Below are 22,854 nucleotides of genomic sequence, written 5' to 3'. Positions count from 1 at the left end.
GAACCCAGAAGTTTGAGGCTGACAGGTGGTTATGTTACTTGTAGAGCAGTTTCATTTTCTCAAGACTTTAAAAAATTTTGCTAGAATGGGTCTAAAATAGTGGTTTTCAACTGGGGGGTAATTTTGCTTCCCAGAGGATGTTTGGCAACGTCGGGAGCCATTTTTGATTGTCACACCTGGAGTGGTGCTGCTGGCTTCTAGTAGATAGAAGCCAGAACAGCTCACCACAACAAAGAATGTTTTAGCTCAAGATGTCAAAAAACCTTGAGGAAGTGTTAAGGTTGAGAAACCCTGATCTAGAAGAACCTTTGCTTGGGGTTAAACTCTGCTCCTGAGATGTGATCCTTTGGGACCTCTATTGAATGTCCAAAGTGATGATTGATGACTGTCTACTCTGCCTGGTTGAAGACTGAGTTTTATTGTCTTGTGTGAGCCCTGGAGTTGTTCAATTTAAATCTCAGTAATCATCTTTGGCCTGTATTTACAGAGTATCTACCTATAATCTAAGCCACCTAATCTCAGCATGGTCTGGGTGGAAACTTGTTTAGGTCTCTGAAATTCTTTCTTTGCATAGCTCTCCCACAATTCCTAACCATGTCAGCTTCCACAGGCATCTTCATCTCCTAAAGTCATCGAGACTGTCAGACTCTTTGGATTTCTCTTGCCTGTGTTTGCTGTACAGTAATTGTTTTCAGGTATAGTAGGACTCTCATTGCTTATTTTCCTTCTCTCTGGCATCACAGTCCTGCAATGACACTATGCCACTTTCTAGTTGATTTCTGGGGAAGGACAGGAGATGTCCTTGTTATTATTTCATGGCCAGAATTGGAAGTTTTACGTAAAGTTTTTAATTATGTCATTTAAGCAACTGGCCTATCTGTGAGTTATTAGGAGCTTAAATGTACATTTATCTAGAGTGAAAATTCTGGATCAACTTTAGAATAATCATTCAAAGTGTGGAGAGTTCAGGATACCTTGTTTTTTGCTGTTTGTATTTCAGTAGAGTAGATAATTTTAGAAAATATGGAATTAAATTTTTTTTTTTGCAAGAAGTGTTTTGATAAGTAATATTTTGCATGAGTAATCAACATGTGTACAGTAGTAGCCTTAAGAATGTTATATTACAGCATAATATTTAAGAGATCTATGGAATACCAGAGTATGTCTCCATGTAACTGGAAACCATATCTTTTTTAACATTTCAAAATATCATAAATCATTTGTCATTTAATATCTTTCATTTTGAAATTGTCATCTGATAACCTTGCCTTCCTTGAAGATTTGGCATTCTGTCTCTTCTGTTAATGTGAATTCCTAATGTCTGGTCTTCCTTCCTCTCCCTTTCTTCCTTCCCCTCCCCCTTTCTCCCTTCCCTTTTGCTGCCTTGTCAGGGCAGTAGAATCAAAATTTATTAGTCATAAAAATATATATTGACTCTTACATTTATCAGTTTTTTTTCTCTTTATGCTATTTTGATGTAAGTTGGTCTATATTTAATTAAACATTGTTACAGGCTGTCTGAAATCCTTGTGAATAGAGGTCTGAATATAAAAAAAAAAATTACAGATATTTACATAATAACAATACCCATGTAAGAAAGAAACCCAAACTTTTATTTTTTTCGTAACACGAACCTCTTAAAAAGAGAAACAAATTGCATATTTTAAAATGGGTATATTTTCAAGTCTTTCATTTTCTGATAATAGTTCTGAATCTTGGTTTTTCTTTAGTCCTTAAGGTTGTCACACTATTTTGTAGTACTTTTAGGAGATTTTTCACATATTGAAGATTTTCAACAAGTAAATTTTTCCTTTGAAGTGTGAGGAATGCTTTATCAGTTGTTTCTTAAATTAACTTAAATTTTCTTGGCCAGAACATTTATCTGTAAAAGTTAGTCATTCACTTTTAACTTTTGGCTGCCGGTACTTTATGATTCAATGAATTATTTTTACTTTAAAGGTTAATTCTGTTGTACAAGTGCCAGTTGGTATGTTACAAATGCTAAATAAAACAGAAGTACTTCAAATTATATTTGATTTACTTTTACTTGTTTAAAAAGAATAAATGTCTCTTTTCTTTGGCTATATTTTAAAAGAAGCAAACAAGTAAAATTTCTTAATGTTCATACTTTTGCCAGTTTTCAAAAGAAAGACAGCAGTATTTTTGTTGAGTCATTAAAGGAACAAAATAATAAATGTTGCTATCAATTTAGAAATTAAGTACCTGAGGATATATAATCAAATCTCTAGGTATTTCCACACAGTACTAATATGAGTAACATCAATCATGTCTGGAACCCTGTAACTCAGCATGGAAGGGAATTTCAATTTCCCCCCTTAATTGAATATTTTTATATTACTCGAAGTAAATAAAAGAAAAAATATTTTCACCAAAATTAGTTATGCTGACCTAAAGTATGTCATATGTCATTCCCCCAGTCCTCCATCATCAAATCAGGTCTATTTTTTCCCTATTTACATGCTAAGTCAGGTTCAAGATGCAAGGAGAAAGTAGCTTTCACCTCCTGCCAGATAACCTAGACTCTTAGGTCTATATTCTGTTTCTTTTCCGCATTTCTTCTGTGTCATTCCTGTCATTTCAGTCATTGGAAAGCAGTCTTTTCATCTTTATGACTCATTGCTTCTAAATTCCCATCTGACCTGCTGTGAACTGGTAACTTCAACATCAAGGCATGTTGGTAGAATTGTAGAATGTCGGTAGGACTTCAAGAGGGGCTAAGAGGATTGTGAAAGAAACTAAAGATCTTTGTATCCAGTAAGGGCTCATTAAGGATATTTGGACCAGATTGTGAATTGATAACTGGTGTAGTGGGATCTCTAATTACATAGACCTTCCCTGCTGCTGCCACCATTCCAAAGACAGTTATTTTAACTCACATTTCTTGATTGCCCGTTATTAATATATGCTAGGCACTTGGGATATCAAATAAGATGTAGTGCTTTTTATGCCTGTGGGTGATAGATACTTTTAATATGACATTAGTAAAACAGAGATAAGCATAAAGGAATAACACTTAAACTAAGATAGTTTAAATATAGCACTTACTATATGTCAGACACTAAGCACTATTTATGAAGTCATTTAATTATCATGACCCTGCAAACTCCATAACTGAGGCACAGTTTATTTTTCAGGGTCACTTGTGGTTTTGTATTTATAGCCATTATGTTTTATTGCCAGTGCTTTGAAAACACTATGAACTATGAACTTGGTATGTCAGTGAGGGCTTTTTTTTTTTTTTTTCTCTTCCCCAGACTCAGAGTCTCACTCTGTTGCCCAGGCTGGAGGGCAGTGGCATGATCTTGACTCACTGCAACCTCCGCCTCCTGGATTGAAGCAATTTTTGTGCCTCAGCCTCCCAAGTAGCTGGGATTACAGGCATGTACCACCACTCCTGGCTAATTTTTGTATTTTTAGCAGAGACTGGGTTTTGTCATGTTGGCCAGGCTGGTCTCAAACTCCTGGGCTCAAGTGATCCTCCTGCCTTGGCCTCCCAAAGTGCTGGGATTAGAGGCATGAGCCACCGTGCCCGGCCTCAGTGAGGGCTTTTTGTAGATCTGAATGAACTGAGTTTTAAATTATAAGTAGGATTTGGCCAAGCAAATACAATAGCTTTTTTTTTTTTTTTAATCTGGCAGAGCGTGAGAATGAACCATGAGCCATGACAAAGAGGCATGGATAGTTCTGATCGGAGATAAAGGATAGGGCTGGTAGTAGATGGAACACAAGCACCTAGAGCATGAAATGTGAGGTGCAAATAGTGGAGAGAGACTGGTGGGATAAATGAGGGTCTGCTGGTAGGGGTCTTTTGGCATGATGCTGAGTAGTCCTGCCTTTCCTCTGAAGGCATGATGAGATTGCTTTTAATCAGAGAAGTGCCTTGTGAGACTGGCAGGAGGAACTGTGACTGGCTGCAGTGTGGAAGGTCCATTGGAAGCATGTGAGGGGCAGAGCCTGCTGCAGTTTCTTACTCCAGGTGCCTTGTAGAATCCACAACCCATTGTATATTGCAGAGGTAGTGTGTAAGTTGTGTTTACACTATAAAATCTGTTTTATTGGTAATATTTAAGACATTTTGCTAACCTGGTATTTCAGTTTTGTACCTTCTGTTGTAAAAACTATGAGTATCCTGTGAGGACTGGTCTTTTCCCCCACCGTCAACTCCTTTAGGGTTGTTGCTTAAACATCTTTAGCCCAAAGAATTAAAAAATGTGGGCCAGTTACTATTGTTTTTCAATCCTTTCCTACAAAACAAAACAAAACAATACAAAAAGCCATTTTTTTTATGCTTAGAAGAAATGTTGGAAATAGAACTGTAAAACTCATTCTTAAAGTATTTTCTTTTTATGATATTTTGAGAAGTACTCAATTCATCATTAGAATTAGCAAGATTATTTTAAACAATTTCACAAGTAAATAGACTTGAATAATAGAGATGTTGTTCCTAGTACTGTTTTCATGGAGAAATACTGTATGGAGGAATTAATTGCCTGTCAATATAATAAGACTGTCACTGTATTTCCAATTTGTTTTCTCTAGACCAGTAGTTGTTTGTATGAGGGCGTTTTACTTTTTCTGTTTTAATTTTGTAAGGATTGTTCTACTTTCGGTTTAAATATTTATTGCTTTTTAGTTTTATTTCTTGGGGATCAGAGAAATATAGCCTTAAATATACACTGAAGTTTTCTTTGTGGCAAAGTATGTTTAAAGTTAATTTTTGTCAGTGTTTCTTGGAAACTTAAAGAGAAGTTATATTCTTTGCAGTGTTCAAAGTTTATGTCTATTAATTTTAATTATGTTCAAAAAGACTGAGTTAAAATTTATAAGTCCATATCAATAACATGTTTTGTTGATGTCCTGTGTTATTCAGATCACAGACTCATTTTTATTGAGTCTTTATTGTTAAACATGTCATCAGTAGAAAATTACTCTAATTTATTTTGCCCTAAATTATTCACTATTCATATTGCTTAGAATTTTTGTTTTAATTCTACTACTCATTGAACTTTTAACCTTTTATTCACAAAGTTTTTTTAGAATTTTCTTTTCTATTTTTACTTATAATCCCATGACAGTTAAGGATTTATATATAAATTTTTAATTTTTGTTTTTTACTTCAATATGAAATTGTTTCATTTATAGGAAAATTTAAACTTTTTATAGTATAGTTATGCTTGGTCTACTCTCAAAAGTTTTTGCCTTGTTTTGCTTATGTAGATCATTTTGTCTTCCTTTTACTTCTGCAGTGACATTGTTGTACAACCATTATCATTATCTATGCAACTTTTTCATCATCTCAAATGGAATCTCTGTACCCATTAAACAATAACCCCTCATTCTGCCTATCCCCAGCCCCTGGTACCTCATATAAGTGGAATCTATATTTGTCTTTTTGTATCTGGCTTATTTTACTTTTGTATTTGGCTTATTTTATTTTATGTTTTAAAGGTTCACCCATGTTGTAGCATGTATCAGAATTTAATTCCTTTTGAATGCTCAACACCCTTTTCTTTTTTTCTTTTTGAGACAGAGTCTTGCTCTGTCGCCAAGGCCTGAGAGCAGTGGTGTGATCTTGGCTCACTGCAACCTCTGCCTCCTGGGTTCAAGTTCAATCCTGCTGGGATTACAGGCGTGAGCCATCGCGTCCGGCCTCCTTTTCTTGCATGTATATACAACATACCACATTTTGTTTCTGCATTTATTGGTCAGTGGCCACTTTCATTGTTTCCACCTTTTGGCTGTTGTGAATAGTGCTGCTGTTAACCTGGGTGTGTATACATCTCTTTTGGAGACCCTGCTTTCAGTTCTTTTGGGTATATTCCCAGAAGTGGAATTTGCTGGATCATATGATAATTCTGTGTTTTTTTGAGGAACTGCCCATTATATTTTCCACAGTGGCTGCCCCATTTTACATTCCCACCAGCAATGCACAAGGCTTCCATTTTTTCCATATTCTTGCCAACGACTTGTGCTTTTTGGGCCTCGTACCTTTTAGTTGTTCCCTGTATAGTCGTCCTTGAATTGAAGAAATTCTGGTATATTAGATTTTTGTTCTTAGTTTGCAGGTATTTCTCATTCTTCTTTTCATATGTTTTCAATGGAAAATTGAAAGTTAAGTACTTCAGTTTTTTTTTTCTTTCTTACTGAGGGTGTCCTTTTACCCGCTAGTTTATGGGGGCATATCAGTATATCTGGGATATACTTTGTCTATATTGATGTGACTTACAAGACAGTCTACTATGCATAGATTCTTCTTCATATTTAATGTATACCTTTTAGTTTAAAAGATATGATTTCTCTTGAAGTAGTAAATTATTTAAATTTATGATGGCATAACATTTTCCACTTGAAACCTTATTATCTAAAGAGAGTTTATAAAATTTGATATTTAATTGTTTTTTAATTATTTGACTTTCCTTGATGCATTTCTTTAGAAATGTTGGTATCAATTTGAGGACAGAGATCATCATGTCTCTTGTACTAATGCATTGTTTTTTCATTATGCCTGCCACTGTGTTAGGCGTATAGTAAGCATAAGAAATACTTGACGAGGGGTTTGCGTGTTAATGTTCCAAATTGGAACAATTAGGCACTAGAAACTAGGAGGAATTTATGGTTCATTTACCTTTTATATTTTATTGTTTGTATTTATTCATTGTTAAGATTCATCATATTAAATACTTAAAGATTATTGTATTTTTAAAATGTAGGTGGTTTATCATTCTTTTGTGCTTTTTAAATTATGTCAGCAGGCATTGGTAATTCTCAGAGGAATAAATTCTGTTTTGATTTGTTTTCCTATTTAATGAAAATGATAATATTTTAAACTGTTCTCCATGGCTTTTGTATACTGGCCCCTAAAATTGGTTGTTTTCTTCTGTTTCATGTTGTGTAAATGTTTTCAGAAGGAGAAACTACTCCTGGTGTTGGGAGCCCTTGGAGAAACCATGTGCTACCATAAAAGTAGTATCAGTTTGGAGCAGCCAGAGGTGATGCTTGTGCACCACAGAATGGCCTTTATCAGCATTTCCCTGTTTGCAGTTCGACTGCTACAAACGCTTCTCCCTGTTGAAAAGGTAAGGCAGGCAATGCTGCTCATTTGTACTTTACAGACTATTATAAATAAATGCTCTGTTGTAAATTTCTTCTGCTCTTTTCATGGTGTGAAGGTATTGTGCTTTAGGCCATTTTCAAAATAAGTGTAACAGGTTATATGGGAAATGAAGAAATTGAGAAATGGCTAACATTTTGAACAATTTTGACAAATCATTTGATGGGAAATTATTTTTTAATCTTGCTGTTGCTTTTATTGCATATGTTTTATTGCAGTCCGTACGTTTGTTTGTTTATTCCTTGTTCATTCAGTGAATAATTTATTGATTGCTTACAGTGGACTAACAGTATTACTTGCTGGATGTAAAACTGAATAGGTTAGAATTAGTCCCTGGCCTCATGGAACTTAGTTTTGTAAAAGACAAGACTTGGCTGTTATCTATACATATACATATACATATACATATACATATACATATACATATACATGTATATGTTTGACTTCTTTGGTTTCTTTAATAACTTTGGGATCACTTGAGGGAAGAGATTATGTCTTAATATACGAATACATTTTTCCATACATATATACATATATAATTGGTACACTTGTATCTTTTAATTGATTGGAGGGCATTGAAAGCCTACTGATCTTATCTCTGCAGTGTGTGTCTTGGTTCTTATCATTAATATCAAGAGTAGCCTTTCCTTCTTTTCAGCTAGGTACGTGTTGTCAGAGTTCTTTACTTATTCACTATTTCCCAGGTTCCTTGACACACAGAATACAAACAATAGTTTCCATTGCTGCTCCAGAAATTATTTTATAGTTAGCATATCTTAATGTCATGGAACCTTTTCTTTTTCTTGTTATATCTATTCAAAATACTGTTAGCAGTGCTTTAGTTTCTAAGTGTTGGTCAAGTTGGTTTCTGAGGACTGTCCTATTTCTTGTATTTGTTGTACTTTATGTATATTGCTGGTGTGTTGCATATTTTAGTAACTTAAGGGATTTTTTTTTTTTTGGTCCCATGCATTTCTCTTGAAGGTATCCCACTATTTCCTTTCTGTCAGCAACTTAATTGCTTAATATTTTTATTTTAGCACCTGATCAAAAGAATTTCAGAAGTCATCTTTGGTAGGATTAAATATCCTGATTTTTATTTGATTCATCTAGTTAATATTTGGTAACTTGTTTTATGTCTAAACCATATTTGTAGTTTGAGTTACGTAATATATGATTTCATACCTTAGTATGTCTTTTGAAAGTTGTTTTTTTAATTAACGTGTTGCTTTAGGTGTCTTTCACAAAGCTGCTTTTCTGCCCATGATAGCAATAAACTATCTTCTGTGCTAGTCTTTATTCTAGTACTTTTCTTTTTCCTACTTTTCTATTTTACCTAGACCTTTCTTTTCTTAAGCTTTGGTGTTTTCAGTTTTTAACTTTTATTCAGAAAATAAAATGTTCATTTAAAAAACATTTTGATGTACAAAGAAGAATAAAAATTCATTTATAATTTCAAGTTAGTTTTGAGGCTTTTTTCTTTTCTGCTTTAAGTCCAATTGACATTTATTTATTATTATTTGTTTTTTGGTTTTGTTTTTGTTTTTGAGATGGAGTCTCACTCTGTCACCCAGGCTGGAGTGCAGTGGCACTTTCTTGGCTCACTGCAACCTCCACCTCCCAGGTTCAAGTGATTCTCCTTCCTCAGCCTCCCGAGTAGCTGGGATTATAGGTGTGAGCCACCACACCCAGCTAATTTTCGTATTTTTTTTTAGTAGAGACCAGATTTCACCATGTTTGCCAGGCTGATCTTGAACTCCTGACCTCAGGTGATGTGCCCGCCTCGGCCTCCCAAAGTGCTGGGAGTACTCACGTGAGCCACTGCACCTGGCCTGTTTATTCTTTTTTTTTTTTTTAACCATTTCTTATTATCTAACATACATTTTCCATTTAATTAAACACTTCATAAATTTTAATGGGTACTAATATTTTACCAGCAAGATGTTTTATGATTTCCACAAGGATTCCAGAAATTAAGCTTTTAGGTTTCTTTTTTTCTTTTTTTGGTATTTTGATAAATAACACTATGCTGAATTGCTACTTACACATGTTTACTCATATTTTGGATTCTTACATTCCTAGTGGCATTACTAGTTCAAAGGCTGAATGCTTAAACATGTTTTTATTATAAGCATAATTTAAAAATATTATAGTTTCACGAGTTTCATTGTTTTTAACTAAAGAATGGATAAAAAGAGTAGTACCCGGAAAAGATAATTGTGAGAATATATGGCCGGGAAATTACTAAAAAGAAGCACTTTTTGAAAGTGCCTAAGGCTGGTGTCTCTTCTGTGTGTTTGCCAATTACAGTTTCTGAAATTGTGCACTGTTAGTTTAACTAGAACACTTAAATTTTTAAATGATTTTTAAAATGCTATCAGAAAAAAACAATTCTGTAAAGGCTTTTTTTTTTTAAACTTTCATATACATTCAGAAAAGTACATAGTTCAGTGCTTTTTCTACTAAGTGAATGCATCTGTCTTTAAAAAGTGACCACCCCCATAACAGAAAATAAAATGTTACCTGCATTCCAAAGACCCCTTCCCATCTGTTACCTCTCCCTCCTTCTCCAAGCCACACTCCTTTCTGACTTCTGTCACTATAGATCAATTGGCCTGTTTTGAATGTTGTTTAAATGAAATTATAAAGTATGTACTCTCTCAACTCCTTCTTGAGGTTCGTAACTATTGTTGCCTATAGCATTAATTTGTTAACTTTTATTACAAAATATTCCATTGTATGAAGTCTGTTAAAAGTGATTTTAATATGTGTAAGTATTTCTTTAAAATCTTCTTACTGACTGTATTTTTAAACGTGAGGTTATCTCTGAATTTGAATGTTAGTGGTAAAAATATCTCAGATCATTCAGACATCAGTGTTTCGTGGTGTACTTATTACAAAAACGAAGGAGTGGCACACTAAAATGCAGGTATGGGAGAAATTATGAAAACTAGAAAACTATTCCTTATGCCTCTTTGTTGCCCTTAGTTATTAAACATTTGCAGCTTTGTTTCCTAGAATTCTGTAGAGCATATAGTCCAAACTCTATTTTCTTTTTTTTCTTTTTTTTTTTTTTTTTTGAGTTGGAGTCTTGCTCTGTCACCAGGCTGGAGTTCAGTGGCGTGATCTCCGCTCACTGCAACCTCCGCCTCCTGGGTTCAAGCCATTCTGCTGCCTCAGCCTCCCAAGTAGCTGGGATTGCAGGTGTCCCCCACCATGCCCGGCTAATTTTTGTATTTTTAGAAGAGATGGGGTTTCACCATGTTAGCCAGGATGGTCTCGATCTCTTGACCTCTTGTTTTGCCTGCCTTGGCCTCCCAATGTGCTGGGATTATAGGCATGAGCCACCGCGCCAGGCCCAAACTCCATTTTCTAAGTATCACTTATATACACAATGTATTATCAGGTGATCCAGGAAAACGGATAAAACACTGCATTTTAAATATAGTATTTTGCTTTAAGGAAAATAACATCACTTGTGTTACTTTTAATTTTTAACTTGTATTCACTAGTCGTTATGTTTCTGAAGTCCTTTTCTGTTTTGAAGAGTGACAATTTTTCAAGGCATAAGCATCAAGAATGGAAGAATTCCAGTCTCTTAAGACAGGAATTGAATTTAAAATATGGGTGTCTTCCTTAATATTATATAAATGAAAAATTAGTGGTGCTACAATTGCTTGCTATTAAGTATTGCAAATGGTCAATCTATCTATGGGTCGAAGTATTGATGGAAAACTTATCCTATCAGTTGCATCATGTAGTTTTTGATTGTATTTTTTCATCTATGTGCTTATTTGGACAGGAACCAAAAAGAAATCAGTTATTTATTTTACTTAGTGCCAGAATAATGTAAAGTTAATTTTCCATGCTTTTTTTTTTTTTAAAGGTAGTTATTGTTTTATTGTTTCTGTTTTTAAAAACAAATCAATTATCTAATTTTTGGTAGTTATTTTAAATATATAACTTGGAACTTTATTAAAACAATTTTGATCATTGTGGGAGATTGTAATTAAGGTATTTGTTTTTAGATGATTATATTTGTTTTGATTAATTGATTAAGTACTTTAAAATGAGATCTAAACAAAAATGCTATTTCATTGCTGTTAAATTTCTTCTTTGGTTTATATAAATGTAAGGTTATGCTGCCCTCTGTCTGTTGCTAGCCCACTAATAATTGAAGTAGAATTTGGACTCTGAAACTTTTTGCCTTTAAAGTGGTTTTTTTGAGTTGCCACTGACCAAGTAGGTAATTTGGATGTTGGAAAATAAATATGAATCTATGTAGAGATTTCCTAAGTTTAACAAAATGTCCTCTGATGCCTGTTTTGAAACTGATATTTGTTGATATTAAATGATTTTGGAGAATACTCATGGATAGGTTAAAATGATACATTGGTAATCTTGTGAAAAATATTGTGGTTGAGTAAACTAAATTGGTAAAACAAATGAAGGTAATTTCATCTGGGGAAACATCTGGGAAGTAAGAGCTAAAAGTACTAGCCCTGTTCTGGAAGCAGAAGCACAGAGCATTCTAGGAACTGCTGTTACTCTTAGCTAGTGATGCTTACCAAGACTAAGGAAGAATTTGTAACACAAGGTCTTTAGCTTTTCAGGGAGGTATATAAAAAGATCTAATGACCTGGTGAAGCCAGTTGAGTGACTGAGAGCAGTGCTTTTCAAACGGTAATGTTCAAACAGATCACTTAGGGATATTGTTAATCACATCTTGCATATTCTGATTCATCAGGTAAAGGGTAGGGCCTGAGAGCTGGCATTTCTAACAGACTCATAGAATTATGCCATGGCTGCTGAGTGGCTAGTTTACAGGAAACATTTATAGCCCCTCCTCCCAATGCACATGAGGTGATGTTGCTGATTATTTTTTATCTAATAGGGGTGATGGATTTGCACTGAAACATCTTCACTTTTAGTTCCGATGGCATGTGACTAATGCTTATATATGCAGGACAGCTATCTTAGATTAGGGGTGTAAATTGTGATTAGTCCATTGGGCCATGTAAAGATTAGCTAATGACATTAGCATGGGGCTTTGAGTTGCTGAGATAGCAAGAGTTTCAAATACAAGTACGCAGGGTGAAACATTGGAATTCCTTTGTGGTGAAGCGAGAAAAGGAAATTAATATTTATTGAGTGCTATATGCCATATGCTCTGCTTAATGCTTGTTTAATTCTCACAGCAGCTGTTATTTTTCTGACTAGAGTCAGAGAGAACTCTCTTAAACTAGAACTCAGTGCCTTTAGAGTTAGATCCATTAGGATTTACTCTCTTAGCACAGTGTAAATCGCCTTTGCTAATTTCTCTTTATCTTCCTAACTCTTCAGGAGTGGAACCCCAGGACTGACAGTAGTCCTCATGAAATACATCCCATTTGTGATTGTTAAATGCCATCTATTTGTTGATGCCTGCCAAATTTATACTTCCAGACCAGACATATAACCTGAACTCTGAACTTACCTATATCCAGTGTCCTTTTTGATGTCTTCACTTGGGTGACAATAAATGTCTCCAACTGAACATGTCCCAAACTTCGTTCTTTGTTTCCCCTTCCAAATATGTTCTTCCTATAGTCTTGCCTGTCTCGGTAAATGTCAACTTTGTTGTTCAAGTTGATGGTTGATCAGGCAAAAACCTTAGAGTCAGCCTTGATTCCTTTCTTTTGCTCATATGTAGATATAATCCCTGAGCAAAATTTGTCATTTCTCCCTTGAATACCTATACAGAATCTGAATACCTGAGTTAAGCCCACCATTCTGTCCTGCCTGGATTACTGCAGTAAAGTCCTCTGTCTCTTAGCTTCCACTTTTGCACATTACCATCAGTTCTCTACAGACCAATTTTGATACTTGTTTAAAATGTTCCAGTGGCTTTCAGCAGAGGACAATTCCTTATGATGACCCAAAGCCTTAACTGATCTGGCCCACCACTCCTTTCTGACTCCATCCCTCAGAACCAGCTCCACTGGCTTTCTTGCTACCAAATAATAGTTTTTGTAATTGCTCTTCCCTCTTCTATAAATGCTTTCCCTCAGATAGCCATGTGGCTCCTGACCCTTCCAGGGTTCTACTTAAATGTCATCTTATTAGCGAGGCCTTCCTCTACTACTTTGGAGAAGTAGCAGTTCCCTGCCTCCACTCCCCATTACTTCTCTGTTCCTCTTCATCTTTCCTATCCTGTTTTAAAACACTTTTTAGCCACACCTAACATCTTAGGAAGTATATCGATTTACACTCTACTTTCTTCAGTGGGATGTGAGCTTCATGCGGGCAGAGGTTTTATTTTGCTCTCTGCTGGGTTCCCAGGACTGGAGAGGTACCTGGCATATAGTGGAGGAACATAGTAAGGCCTAATTAATATTTGCCGAGTGAGTGAATAATAGGTGAGCAGATAATTGAGTTTCTCTTTTTCCTCCCCCGCCCACAAAAAAAGGAAAGTTCTTCACAGAATAATGAAATTTCTCTTTACTTTCTAATAGCTGCTGTTTTACTAATCTGGAGGTTTGTCATGTCTGTGTAATCTAAAATTTTGATTTCTGTAGTTTCTGATCTTCGTTTAGCAACTATATTCATTTAAAGGTATCGTTGTTTAGCTGATTCAGCTCTTAGACTTTCAGGTAGTTAATGATTATCCTTGAAATAGGTTATCCATGAAATAAATCATGACCAAACCCACTTTTGTAAAGACAGCATTTCAGCTGTAATAGTGAGCCTTGTCAAGAGATTTTCTCTGAACGTCAAATTTTTAGTCCTTTTTATTCCTTTAATTGATATTTAGAATCCTGTCACAGAACTAGAACCATTTTTTTAAAAACCATAATTCTTTCAGTTTTAAATCTATTGTTTAAGGTTATAATGTGTATAATATTTCATTTAGGCATATTGATTTTATACTAATTAAGGGGCTATCTTCTGTATTTTAGAACTATTTAAAATATTATATTGAATTTCCACTATCCCCTCTAAAAGACAAAACCAAAGAAAAAAATTCGTTTCTGTTCAAATCAATCTATAGCTATACTTGATTTCGTGTTATTAATATGTCATTAATAAGCTCTGTCATGTTCAGCTATGGGATGGGGAAGTGTTCTTGTCTTCAGTTTATCAGGTTATTGGGGAGATTTGCGTACATGTACAGAAAATACTTAGAGAAAAAGGCCTCATGCCTTAGTTCAATAGCAGAGGTATATACAAGGTGCAGGGCTCAAGGAGAGAAGAAGTTGGTTTGGGGAAGAAGAAAGTAGTTAGTATCTTAGGCTTTGAGAAAGAGTTGATATTTGGACTTGAGACATTTTGTATTGAAAAAAGACATAGAGGTAGAGGTAGATGATGTGTTGGGAAATGGGATTTTCTTTGGAAAAAGTTTCAGTTTTTTGACAAAGAATTGCTAAAAAGGAAGTTGGATTAGATTAAGACTATAGCCCACTATGTTTCTCTAAAATAAGTTTTTTTTAAACAAAGTTTTAATTTTTTTGTTTTTTTAATTCACCAAGGCAAGCGAGTTTTTATCAGAGCCTATGTCAACAGCATTATTTCTCCTTTCTTTGGACATGCCTATTTCTTTGGAATATCCAAATATTCATGAAGCTGTTGTGGCCTATTTGGAACAGCTGAATTCTGAAAACTACAGTATTTATAAACGAACTGCAGAGGCCGTTTATTCAATTGAATGCACCTGTAACTTCCTGTCTGATATTGGGAAAGAGGTAAAAAGCTTTTTTAATATCTCTTTTAAATCCCTTTGACATATTTTGAAAATTTAATCTATACTTTTCAAATTGATGGACATATAATTGAATTGTCACAGGTGGGATACATTATTCCTGAGTGGGTCAATTATACATAACCTGTTATTTAACAGGTTAAAGTAAGGATACGATTTGTATAGAAGTAAAACGAAGACTTTAATTAATGGTGTATATTCCTAACATCAGTGATTTACAAAAAAGCAGTGGTTATTACAAATGTCTTAATATTTAATAATGAGTACCTCTATTAAGTGACTTACTGATATGAACTGAATGACAGTTGATGTAACCAAAATTATAAGGGCTATTTTAGTGCTTACTTGTAGACATATTTTTGCCTCAATATTTTATAGATAGTTATTACATATATATAAAGCCTGATTTTTAAAATATATTAAGTACAGTGATGAACTACATTGTTTATAATGTATTAGGATGACTTTATGGCAGTGTTACAGCAATAATTATGTGTCAGTATTTATCCCTTTTAAAAATACTATTAGAATATTAGTATGTTATCAATGAAAGGGTTAATGGGTCTTAGAGACAGACATTGACACAAGAGTTGTTTATTGTTTGAAAATAAGGACATGGATCCTGAAGATCTTGAAGAATTAGGGATAAAATTCTTACTCATTTTGGTGCCTACAGTAGAATCTATCTGAACCTATTTATTTTCTTTGAATTTTTTTTTTTTTGACAGCCTTCTCAGTTGCCTAGGCTACAGCCTTGATCTCTTGGGCTCCAGCAATCCATCTGCCTTGGCCTCCCAAGCAACTAGTACTATAGGCACATGCTACCACACCTGGCTAATATTTAAATTGTTTTGTAGAGATGAGGTCTCACTGTGTTGCCCAGGCTGGTCTTGAACTCCTGGCCTCAAGCTGTCCTCCCACCTTGGCCTCCCAAAATGCTAGGATTAAAGGTGTTAGCCACCGTGCCTGGCCTTGAACTTGATATTTATGATTTTTCTTACTTACCACTATAGTTTGTTTTTTTTTCCCTTTCCTTTTGCCATGTTAGTACCACTGTCTTCTTGTTTTCTCTGTGATAGAATTTTGAATTGTGTCTTTAAGTTGAAGTATTTCTGTGGCTTTTTTTTTTTTTTTTTTGAGACGAAATCTCACTCTGTCTCCCAGGCTGGAGTCCAGTGGTGCAGTCTTGGCGCACTGCAAGCTCCACCTCCCGCCTCAGCCTCTCAAGTAGCTGGGATTACAGGCTCGTGCCACCACAACCAGCTAATTTTTTGTATTTTTAGTAGAGACGGGGTTTCGCCATGTTGGCCAGGTTAGTCTTGAACTCCTGACCTCAAGTGATCTGCCCGCCTCGGCCTCCCAAAGTGCTGGGAGCCACTGGGTCTGGCCTCTGTGGCATTTTGTGTGGTCAGTTAATCACACATGTGTTCAATGTCCTGTGTGTTTCTAGTGGTCAGGCTGCTACAAGAGGCAGGTTTATAATAAAATAAATACATTAGCCCTACTTTTATTAGGGGAGGTAGAGCTACAAAGAAGTAATCAAAGAACCAGGCAACTTGATTGTAACTTTAAGCTTACTCAGAGTTAAATAATAGAAAGTCTCATGTGGCATTTAGCTAGGGAATTTTCCTACATTTCTCCACCTAGGCTGACATTTTTAGGTTGCTTGATGAGAAAGTGGACTTAAACAAATGTAAACAGTCTCATGGTCTCTGAATGGTCTAATTTCTTGAAGCTGCTTAGTTAGCTGTTGAGAATATCATTGCACATGAACTTGACATTTATTGTTCCATTCTGCTTCTTTTGTAGGGAGAGAAGAATCTCTTAGAATTAGTGGAGCTGGCAGACCAAGCCTTGCGTAGCTTTTCCTATCATCAGCATTTCCCCCTAATAAAGGAAATCATCAGCATTTGTTCAAAGATGTAATATTTTCTTTCTTAATGTGATTACGTTATTATTGGACACTTAGGGTGTGTGTAAACTTAGAAACAGTGAAAGTGAAACTGACTGTATATCTTTGTTATTATTTTTTAGTTTAATTGCTTTTATATGTGTCTGATTTTTAAAGGGTATATGTACAGCTGCATTAGGATACTTAACTGTTATATTCAAGATTAAACTTCAAAAATATCATGCCTACAATCAAAATGAATAATCCTTGGATTTTTATACATTTGTTTTTGGTATCCATCCAGACTATTCACACACATTGTTTGTTTATCTTTAAAGTTTTAATTAATAACTTAAACTGAGAGTTTTGTAACTTTTATTACTTTGTACCTTTTTCTTATGTGGATTTTTAGAAAAGACTGTGTATTGGTTAATTTATTTTGAGGACATCAGCAAATTTCTATTTAGAACTTAGTGTCTTTATTGCTTTTGGAAAGAATAAATTCTGTGATGTGATAATCATTAACTGAGTAGGGGATTTTAAAGACATTTTGGGTTTTTAAAAATACTCTTTAAGACAGAACCTCCTCTGCCCTGAAACAAATAAGTGCTTAGGTGAGTACTTGCTAATATTGGTTATTTTTAATAAGATCTCAGTTTGAGGAGTTGGAGTAGGAAGAAATCCCTTCCAGTATGCTTTGCAGTCTTTTGCTTACTAACTTACTTGCCTCAGATGTCTTGGTTGTTTTACCTTTTCACCAGCTGGAAATCTGCTCAGGCCAGTCCGTTACTACAAGGAGAAAGTCAGAAGGTGCTTCTCCATATGTTGTCTCACCCATTGCCACGAGTGAAAGCTGAAACTTACCACCACTGTCTGGAAATCACGAAGGTGAGGTTTTGTTTTTTTGTATGTTTTGTTTTTGAGAACAAATAGTAGACTCTCTTGTTATACCTTCAAACTTAATTTACTTGACCTTTTGTATGAGATATAAGAACTATATCCCATAAAAGTAGATGATAATTACTAGTCAATTCTGGAAAATTTGTACTATTAAATTCTCTTAACTTAGTAAGTCCAGCAATTGAATTGCTTTATTTGAAGTTTTATTAAGAATTACATTTATGTTGTATTAATGATGGAAAAATTATAAGGAAAATTGATTTCCAGGTATTCAAAAGTGATTTCTATGCCCAGGAAACCTTTTAGGTTGTTATGGCCTAGATTTTATGGTTTTAATTCTGTTTTTTTAATGTTATTTTTTATTTTTCTTTTCTTTTGAAATATTTATTTTTCTGTCTTCTTAAATGATAAAATATTTCAGCATAGAATATTAAATATTTCAATATTGAAAAGAACACTGTACATAGGACAATATTTAAAAGTATATATATTACTGTGTACTCTTGAAAGTGTCCTTTTGTATTTAACACTCTTGTAAGTACTATTTGGTTATAATAAGTGTTTACATTTTGCCATTTTTACTTCTGATTCATTTTTACTCAAAGAAAAATACTAGTTATAGAGGAAGCTTCTTTGCTTTCTCTTCTCCCACCAGCATAGCCTAGCCACTCTTACACAGCTGGTGTATATTCTTCCCATCCAGTTGGTGTATATTATTTATAAAGCTGTATCTTTATATATAAATATTATCTTTAAATAATTTAAAGAATTTTATATATAGCGTGATTAGTATATATAGCAGGATTTGAGATTTGCCTAGTTCATTCACCTTAACTGCTATTAAGTTTGAATATACTTCCTTTTATTGAATGATAAATATTTAGGTTCAGTCTCCTTTTTATTGAAGTAAGTTTTTCAGTATTTTCAGTGACAGTCTGTGACTGTGTGCATACGTTTGAAAATGTCATGATTTCACTTTATTTTGAATAGTAATTTGGCTGCATATAAAATACAGGTTGACTGCTAGTTTTTATTAGCACTTTGCCAGTATTGCTTAATTCTTATTTGGCTTCTATCATTGTTGAGAAGTCTGATATCAGTTAATTATGATTTCTTTTAATTTTTTTCTCTAGTTTGTTTTAAAATATTTTCCTTTTCTGTGGTGCCCTGCGGTTTCATTAAAATATGTCTCCATGCATACATGATTTTCCATTTATCTTGCTTAGGACTTTTCGCTTTGAACACTCCATCTGCCTTCACTTCTGTATAATTCTTGGTCATGCTTATTTTGAATATTGCTTTTCTCTTATCCTTGCTGTTTTCTCCAAGTGGAACTCTTATTAGACCTGTGTTAGACCTTCTTAGTTTACCCTTTGTGTCTTTTAAGCCTTCTTTCATATTTTCCATATCTTTTTAGGTTTTATTTGGGTAGAATTTCTCAGTGTTATCCTTTCAGTACACTAATTCTTTCCTCAGCTTTGTCTAATTTACTTTTTTTTGATGGTGATATATATATATATAACATAAAATTTATTTTAGGCCAGGTGTGGTGGCTCATGCCTGTAATCCCAGCATTTGGGAAGGCCAAAGCAGGAGGATCACTGGAGCCCAGGAGTTTGAGACCAGCCTGGGCAACATAGGGAAATCCTGTTTGTACAAGAAAAAAAAAAAAAAAATAGCTGGGCGTGGTGGCATGTGCCTGTAGTCCCAGCTACTTGGGAGGCTGAGGCAGGAGGATTGCTTGAGACTGGGAGGTCAAGGTACAGAGAGCTGTGATCATGCCACTGCACTCAAGCCTAGGCAACAGAGTGAGACTTCATTTCTGGAAAAAAAAAAAAAAAAAAAGAAAAAATTTTACCATTTTAACTATGTTCTAAGTGTACAATTCAGTGGCATAAGTACATTCGTATTGTTGTACCATCATCACCATTACCCATCTCCCAAATTGAAACTTTATAGTCATTAAACAATAACTCCTCATTCTCCCCTTCTCCCAGCCCCTGACAGCCACCTTTCTACTTTCTGTCTCTATGAATTTGAGGTCCCTAGGTAACTCATATAAGTAGAATCATACAGTGTTTGTCTTTTTGTTACTGGCTTATTTCACTTAATATAATGTTCTCAAGGCTCATCCATGTTGTAACATGTATCAACATTTCATTCCTTTTTAAGACTTAATAATAATCTATTGTCTGTATATATGAACACTCCAATTCTGAAAATCCAAAATCTAAAAGGCTCCACAATCTGACACTTTTCGAGTGCCGAAATGACACTTAAAGGAAATGCACGTTGGAGCATTTCCAGTTTTGAATTTTCAGATTAGGGATGCTCAACTGGAAAGTATAATGCAAATATTAAGAAATCCAAATAATTTCAAAATCTGAAACACTTCTGGTCCCAAGCATTTCAGATAAGGGACACTCATCCTATACTACATTTTGTTTATTCATCCGTTGATAGGCATTTGGATTGTTTCCATCTTTTTGCAATTGTTTATATACCCAGAAGTGGAATTGGTAGATCACACAGTAATTCTGTGTTTAATTTTTGAGGAATTGCCATACTGTTTTCCACAGTGACTGTACTATTTTATGTTCCCACTGGCAGTGCCAAGGATTCCAGTTTCTCTTCATCCTTGGCAATACTTTTTTTCTGGATTTTTTTTTTTTTGAGATGGAGTCTCGCTGTGTCACCAGGCTGGAGTGCAGTGGCACGATCTTGGCTCACTGCAACCTCTGCCTCCCGGGTTCAAGTGATTCTCCTGCCTCAGCCTCCCAAGTAGCTGGAACTACAGGCGTGCATCACCATGCCCAGCTAAGTTTTGTATTTTTAGTAGAGATGGGGTTTCACCATGTTGGCCAGGATGGTCTCGATCTCTTGACCTCATGATCCACCCACGTCGGCCTCCCAAAGTGCTGGGATTACAAATGTGAGCCACCGTGTCTGGCCTTGTTTTTTTTTTTTTTTTTTTAATAATAGTAACCATCCTAATGGGTGCAAAGTCATTTCCCATCATAGTTTTTTTTAAATTTATCAAGTTTTGATTATCACTTATACGTTTTTCATGTCTATACCTTTTCTTTGCTTTCTTTAACTGACTTGTTCTTTTTTCATGTAATCTTTCATTAGTTTCTGTTTTTTTTTTTTTTTTTTTCAACTTTTATTTTAGGGTTGGGGGTACATGTGCAGGTTTGTTACATGGGTAAATTGTGTGCTGCTGGGGTTTGGTGTACAAATGATTTTGTCAGCCAGGTAGTGAGCATAGTACCCAATAGGTAGTTTTTTGATCCTCACCCTCTGATATGGTTTGTCTTTGTGTCCCCACCCAAATCTCATCTTGAATTGTAATTCTGTAATCCCCACGTGTCGTGGGAGGGACCCAGTGGGAGGAGGTAATTGGAATCATGGGGGCAATTTCCCCCATCCTGTTCTTCTAACAGTGAGTGAGTTCTCATGAGATCTGATGGTTTTATAAACATCTGGCATTGTCTCTGCTGGCATTCTGTCTCTCTCCTGCCGCCCTGTGAAGAGGTGCCTTCTGACATGATTATTTCCTGAGACTTCCCTCAGCCATGCAGAACTGTGAGTCAATTAAACTTCTTTCCTTATGTATTACCCAATCTCGGGTATGTCCTTATAGCAGTGTGAGAATAGGCTAATACATTCTCTTCCCACCTTCCCTTGTGAAGTAGACCCCAGTGTCTGTTGTTCCCATCTTTGTATCCATGTGTATACGCAGTGTTTAGTTCCCACTTCTAAGTGAGAATGTGCTGTATTTGGTTTTTCTGTGTTAATTCACTTAGGATAATGGCCTCTGGTTGCATCCATGTTGCTGCAAAAGACATTATTTTATTCTTTTTTAATGGCTGAGTAGTTTTCCATGATGTATATGTACCATAGTTTCTTTATCCAATCCACTGTTGATGGGCATCTAGGTTGATCCCATGTCTTTGCTATTGTGAATAATGCTGCAGTGAACATCTGGGTTCATGTGTCTTTCTGGTAGAACGATTTATATTTTTTTGGGTCTATACCCAGTAAGGGATTGCTAGGTCAAATGGTAGTTCTGTTTTAATTTCTTTGAGACATCTCCAAACTGTTTTCCACAGTGACTGAATTAATTTAAATTCCCACAAGCAGTGTATAGGGCTTATAGTACTGTGTTCCCTTTTCTCTCCAACCTTGCCAACACCTGTTATTCTTTTACTTTTTAATAATAGCCATTCTGACTGGTATGAGATGATATCTCATTGTGGTTTTGATTTGAATTTTTCTAATGATTAGTGATATTGAGCATTTTTTCATGTGTTTGTTGACCGTGTGTATGTCGTCTTTTGAGAAGTGTCTGTTTATGTCCTTTGCCCATTTGTAATGGGGTTATTTGTTTTTTACTTGTTGATTTAAGTTCCTTATAGATTCTGGATATTAGACCTTTGTCACATGCATAGTTTGCAAATATTTTCTCCCATTCTGTAGGCTTTTTACTTAGTTGATATTTTTACTTAGTTGATAGTTTCTTTTACTGTGCAGAAACTTTTTAGTTTCATTAGGTCCCACTTATCTATTTCTGTTTTTGTTGCAATTGCTTTTTTTGGAGACTTCATCATGAAATATTTTCCAAGGCCTGTGTCCAGAATGGTATTTCCTAGGTATTTTTCTAGGGTTTTTATAGTTTTAAGTCTTACATTTAAGTCTAATCCATTTCGAGTTGATTTTTATATATGGTGAAAGGAAGGGGGTCCAGTTTCAATCTTTTGAATACGCCTAACCAGTTATTCCAGCACTGTTTACTGAGTAGGGAGTTATTTCCCTGTTGTTTGTTATTGTTGTCTTTTCAAAGATCAGATGGTTGTAGGTGTCTGGCTATATTTTTGTGTTCTCTAACCTATTCTAGTGGCCTGTGTATCTGTTTTTGTACCAGTACCATGCTGTTTTGGTTACTGTAGCCCCATAGTGTAGTTTGAAGTCAGGCAGTCTGATGCCTCCAGCTTTGTTCTTTTTGCTTAAGTTTGCTTTGGCTATTTGGTCTCTTTTTTTGGTTCCATATGAATTTTAGAATGGTTTTTTCTAATTCTGTGAAGAATGACATTGGTAGTTTGATAAGAATAGTGTTGAATCTGTAAATTGCTTTGGGAAGTATGGCCATTTTAACAATATTGATTCTTCCTATTCATAAGCAGAGAATGTTTT

At 35.0% G+C, this 22,854-nt stretch overlaps 1 protein-coding gene across 10 annotated transcripts in view; it reads left to right on the top strand.

Moving 5' to 3' along the window:
* RTTN (rotatin) overlaps window positions 1-22,854 on the top strand; it is a 204,213-nt gene that overhangs the window by 22,024 nt on the left and 159,335 nt on the right. For 9 of the 10 annotated variants that reach the window (XM_016933873.4, XM_063795852.1, XM_016933870.4 and 6 more), the window contains 4 exons: window positions 6,927-7,097; window positions 14,641-14,853; window positions 16,680-16,792; window positions 17,523-17,649. In XM_016933873.4, the coding sequence (XP_016789362.4) occupies window positions 6,927-7,097; window positions 14,641-14,853; window positions 16,680-16,792; window positions 17,523-17,649 (624 nt within the window). Of the gene's footprint in view, window positions 1-6,926; window positions 7,098-14,640; window positions 14,854-16,679; window positions 17,376-17,522; window positions 17,650-22,854 lie in introns of all 10 variants that reach the window. The other variant, XM_063795853.1, reaches the window with a different exon arrangement.

This window comes from Pan troglodytes, chromosome 17 (genome assembly GCF_028858775.2).
Source record: "Pan troglodytes isolate AG18354 chromosome 17, NHGRI_mPanTro3-v2.0_pri, whole genome shotgun sequence".
In the NCBI taxonomy this organism is placed as follows: Eukaryota; Metazoa; Chordata; class Mammalia; order Primates; family Hominidae; genus Pan; species Pan troglodytes.
Note: the sequence above shows the minus strand (reverse complement) of the source record. Positions and strands in the feature narration are given on the sequence as shown.